Source organism: Sinocyclocheilus anshuiensis, unplaced genomic scaffold (assembly GCF_001515605.1).
Source record: "Sinocyclocheilus anshuiensis isolate Anshui unplaced genomic scaffold, SAMN03320099.WGS_v1.1 scaffold337, whole genome shotgun sequence".
Lineage (NCBI taxonomy): Eukaryota > Metazoa > Chordata > Actinopteri > Cypriniformes > Cyprinidae > Sinocyclocheilus > Sinocyclocheilus anshuiensis.
In genome coordinates this window covers 434,903-439,726 of record NW_015537968.1, presented here as the reverse complement: position 1 = coordinate 439,726, position 4,824 = coordinate 434,903, and the positions used below count along the sequence as shown (strand labels likewise).

General features: G+C 40.2%; 1 protein-coding gene across 1 annotated transcript in view; it reads left to right on the top strand.

Moving 5' to 3' along the window:
* Positions 1–408: 408 nt before the first annotated feature.
* The window catches only part of LOC107668305 (mastermind-like domain-containing protein 1), a 57,481-nt gene continuing 53,065 nt past the window's right edge, over positions 409–4,824 (top strand). The window contains exon 1 of the mRNA XM_016460145.1: positions 409–722. Within this exon, the coding sequence (XP_016315631.1) occupies positions 675–722 (48 nt within the window). The 5' untranslated portion in view covers positions 409–674. The remainder of the gene's footprint in view (positions 723–4,824) is intronic.

Here is a 4,824-nt window from a genome sequence, read left to right as displayed (position 1 = left end):
ATGTATAAGAACATATCTGTGTGTGTGTGTGTGTGTGTGTGTGTGTGTGTGTGTGTGTGTGTGTTTGTGCAGTTATATGCACTTTTTATGATTCGATTAAGTAAATTGTTCAGTTACTCATCCATAACACACAAAAAAGACCCTTGCTACAACCTACAGAAAAAGGATTTAAAAGATTCGAGTCACAGGGATGAAGCAAAATCCCCACCACTACTGTGAAAAGCCCATACGCGTGTAAACTAGCGCACGTAATGTCCCTTTAAGCGCAGACTGCGAGTGGAACATCTGCGTCTCCTCCTCTGTGACAACGAGCAGCGGAGCGTCCTATGGACTGCCTGACTCCGCCCACCAGCCAGGAAGCTACAGAGCTCTGTGATCGTAAGTGGCCGTGTAGAGCGAGAGCTGACACGACACAGACGTTTGTGTTATTAGTCCCTGTTCAAGAGAATCAACATGACTGGCGCTTGAACGGAATGTCAGATTAGTTTTCATTTGGACGCAATCCTCATTCCTCGTTGCCCATCGCGCACACAGCTGGGCGATAGCACAATTTTCAGACTGATATTAACCATCTTTTATTAGATTCCCAATCAGGCTTTTCTTTATAAGACAGTTTACACATACTGAAACAAAGTGGATTTAACAGTGGCTACGTGGTTTACCCGCACTCCAAGATGCTTCTGGTCTCCCAGCGGCTAGACTCACCTCGCATGGACCCATTAGTGAGTTTATGAGTTTCATATTATTGGATTGCTTTGAATGGTGGCTTGCTCAAATGTTACGATCATTTGGTGTTTACAACTAAACCCCTGTGTATTTCACTTTGTCAGTACGCGCACCTCATACACCTCCACACTGACTTTTTATGCAGCATTTGCTTTTTATACTGTAACACTCCTACTGTTATGCTTGAGGTCCACGGTGAAGTTTGGAAACTTGAGTGAAGAAATCCCAGTTTTGTGTGTGTTTGATAAAGCAGACAGATTAGAAGAAAAGCATTAAGACTGCACCAAAGATTAACTGGCGCTGCCCCACGCATTTACGCACACATTCCGAGGAAGTTCCATTTACTGTATTGATTTTGCTAGTATTTTTATATTTAAGTAGTCATTCTGACTAGCCATATGACAAGTATAAGGCTGTTTTAACATGAGATAATGTTACTGGTTGCAATTGAGCTAGATAGGAGATGAAGTAGCTGCTAGTAGTTTATCTTTTAAATATATAAGCTTACAGTAAAGATGCGATATAAACTAATAACTTCTGCGAAATAACTATTAGTCTCTTGTGAACAGTTGATATTTGTATCACAGATCCCTATAGAAATCAGTGATTAAAATATACGGTTATTTGTCCTTACTGGGATTGTGACTATAGTACTGGGGACTAATTGAATAGATTCACTACTGGAATAAGTACGTGTAGCAGCTGATGACTAGGTCAGTGCTTGTAATTTAAAAAAAAAATGTGCTAGTAACATGAATAATAAATACTAGTTAGTTGAAAGGTTTGCCCATACACTCACAGTCTGCTATGACAAACTCTGATTCAGAGAGAATAGCAGGTTGAAAGAGGCTCGAGATCCTATCAGCGCAGTCATTTAAACGGCTTGCATGCATGCTTTATCGATGCATGTAACGCAACTTGACGATTGATAAAAACCTTTGTTTTCATGCATACGGCTGAAGGCAATATAGAGTCAGAGAGGTAAATGTCCCACAATGTTAAAGCAGCATGTGGTCAGCTTGTTGGAATGAAATGGCATTTATCAGACACTCAGCGGGGCTACGCTCGCTAACAAAAGACTGAAAACTGGGGACTTGGACGAGAGCGCGGCTCTGGGGCTGCAGGCGCTGTGTAAATCATCTCAAAATGAGCGATAATGTGAATTTTCACTGTCGGAATTGCGGCTGCGTTTAAGCCTAGTGTTTAACAGTTAATGTAGATTGCTGAGAGATAAAAGAGACAGACGGTGGCTGAAATGCGGGACAGTACTGCCAGTGTGTCCAGGATTAAGCAGAGCTATAGCAGAATACGTAATGGGATTATTAAAGTGGCGGAGGGCTCGTTCACTATCAGAATAAGAAAGACTAGAAGGCAACTTGCATCACTGATTTTCATATAAGCAAGCGAAGAGTGTCTATGTCTGTCTGTTTTAGAACACGCTTGAGATCTCATGTAATTCGGTTTCTTGCAGATCAATAAACTAAAAGGGAACGTTCAATGACGCGCTGTCCCCCTTCCCCTTCGCTTTGTCACAGATTTGCCCAAACACATTTCCGAAAGCTATTATTGTATTTTCACCGATACAGCATGTTTACCCCCGATGGACAGTCCCATCTTCTCAGTATCATAAGTTTCCCTTTAGTTGAACAGGGAGTTTCCTCGGATCGTTTTTTTTTTTTGTAACATTTGACAAACGGTAGCCTAACTGATGAGACTATAGGAGAATAAAACTTTTTTTTTTTTTTTTGCCAAGAATAAAATTATGAATAAAATATGAACAAAGTGCAATTGTTTACACTAGGCATATATCAGTCAATTTCGCGAGACTGTTTGTTGACATGACAGCCACTCGTGTATTATTAATTTTAATTTTTCAGCAGGTCCCGCCCACATAACCCTTTGACCCCTAACCCAGGTTAAGGGTTTAGATCAGGGGTGCCCAAACTCGGTCCTGGAGGGCCGGTGTCCTGAAGAGTTTAGCTCCAACCCCAATTAAACACACCTGATCCAGCTAATCAAGCTCTTACTAGGCATACTAGAAACTTGAAGGCAGGTGTGTTGAGGCAAGTTGGAGCTAAACTCTGCAGGACACCGGCCCTCCAGGACCGAGTTTGGGCACCCCTGAACTAGATATTTTGAATTAGGTCATTAAGAGCAGGCAGCTCAGTAAATCAATGTTATTTTAGGCAAGCCAATCTAAGCCAGAGCCATAATAATGTAATTATATAAATAAAAAATACCTAATTATTATTGTATTGTTTATTTTCTAATTATTATTATTCAAATATATAACATTTTCAAATAAATAAATATATTTTCAATAATATTTATACTTATTAAATATAAATGAATCTATTTTATTTATTTTTTTTTTTCATTTTAAATGTATTAAATAAATATTTCAATAAATAAATATATTTTCAATAATATTTATACTTATTAAATATAAATGAATCTATTTTATTTATTTTTTTTTTCATTTTAAATGTATTAAATAAATATTTCACAATTCTGAGTTCCTCTGTGAGCGTGTTGTTTTTCTGGAATCCAATACCACAGTTGTAGATTTCCCGCACCGGATATTCTGCTCCAGTCGATTTGAACTGATCTGTGGCCAAATGAGTCAGTGCGCTTTGAAGCTGCTGTTGACGGATGAATAAAAGGGCCGGAGAGGAATGCGCGCGCTAGTCTACGGATCTCGTGCACGCACAGAGCGGTTCACTGTAATGCGAGCCGCGCTCGTGAATACACTTGGATCTCACCTCAAAGTTTAAAACAACACATCTAACTTTTATCTTACCGCTGTTTCTAGGATGAGATCACTGAGTCAGTGCTTGTGCGAAGGAATTTAACTCTGAGGGGGGTTTTTTCTTTGTGAGTTCAAAAGCAGTCTTCAAAGAGCGAGACTCAGCACACCCTCATACCACAAACAATCGCTCTGTCATTTTCCTGCGCTAACTAAGAATCGTTCTCAGTGCATCACCTTGAGTGACTCGTTGTTCCTTCTTGAGGAGACAAGGATGAAATTGTGCTGATTTGCAGGAGGAGCCATATGGTGGATCGAGGAGATAGATCAGGATGGGAGGGAGAGATGTAGATAGCAGGGTGTTGAAGTGATTCCAATCCAGACAAAGAAGAGAGTAAGGTTGTGCTGTCCTAGCCCAGATGTTTTTTTTTCGTGGTGGTTGATGGTCATTTATACCTCATTGTCATGAGCTTGGGCGTCAGAACCATTTTAAGACCAGTGATATTGGACCCACTCACTTTTACCGTTTAGCACAGGAATCTGTTCACCAGGGACGACTCTAGGATTTTCATTTTAGGGAGGCTCAGCCCCCAATGAGGGTATAATAATAAAAAAATAATAATAAATGAATGAAGAAAATAAAATGTTTGACTAATAGGGTAGGGTGGTATAGCCTACTAAACATATTGCAGTATTCCACTGTATTGCATCTATAGATGGGTATAACATTTGAGTAATGAATTAGCCAAATACAAGTCTTCCTGATCACACACACACACACACACACACCTGTTTACTGTACAAACATACATTTTTACTGTTTGTATTTTCTAGTACAAACCTCTTTCTATGCTCAAGTACTGTCTGTCACTAGGGCCTTTCGCACCGCTTTAATTCTATGGTAGTTAGTACAGTAAAGTACTGGGACGATTTTGCGCGAACTATTTCCCAGTACCATTTAAAGGGTTGCATTCGCACCGAGAGTGTGTACTAAGAAGTGACGTAAGCTGGTCGACAGCGTCGTCATTTGTGTGTGGCGTTCAACAACAGAAACATAGAAGAACAACATTAACAACAGGAGGATGGAGGACGCTGTGATCGGAGCTGTGTTTTTGTTGTGTCTCGCGGGTTTCACAATAATGGACATGGAAAGTCGACGTATACGTAAAGCGATTGAAAGAACGGAAAGGAGGACTGAGAATCTCCAATGACAACTGGCAGTGCTACATTTGCTACAAGTGCCTGCACTTCAGCGTCCGTCCATCTATCGCTGTTCTCCATACTTGCGAAATAAGTTGACACAATGTTTACAGTATGTTTACACAGCGTTTTAAATCATGGCGAGAGAGGGC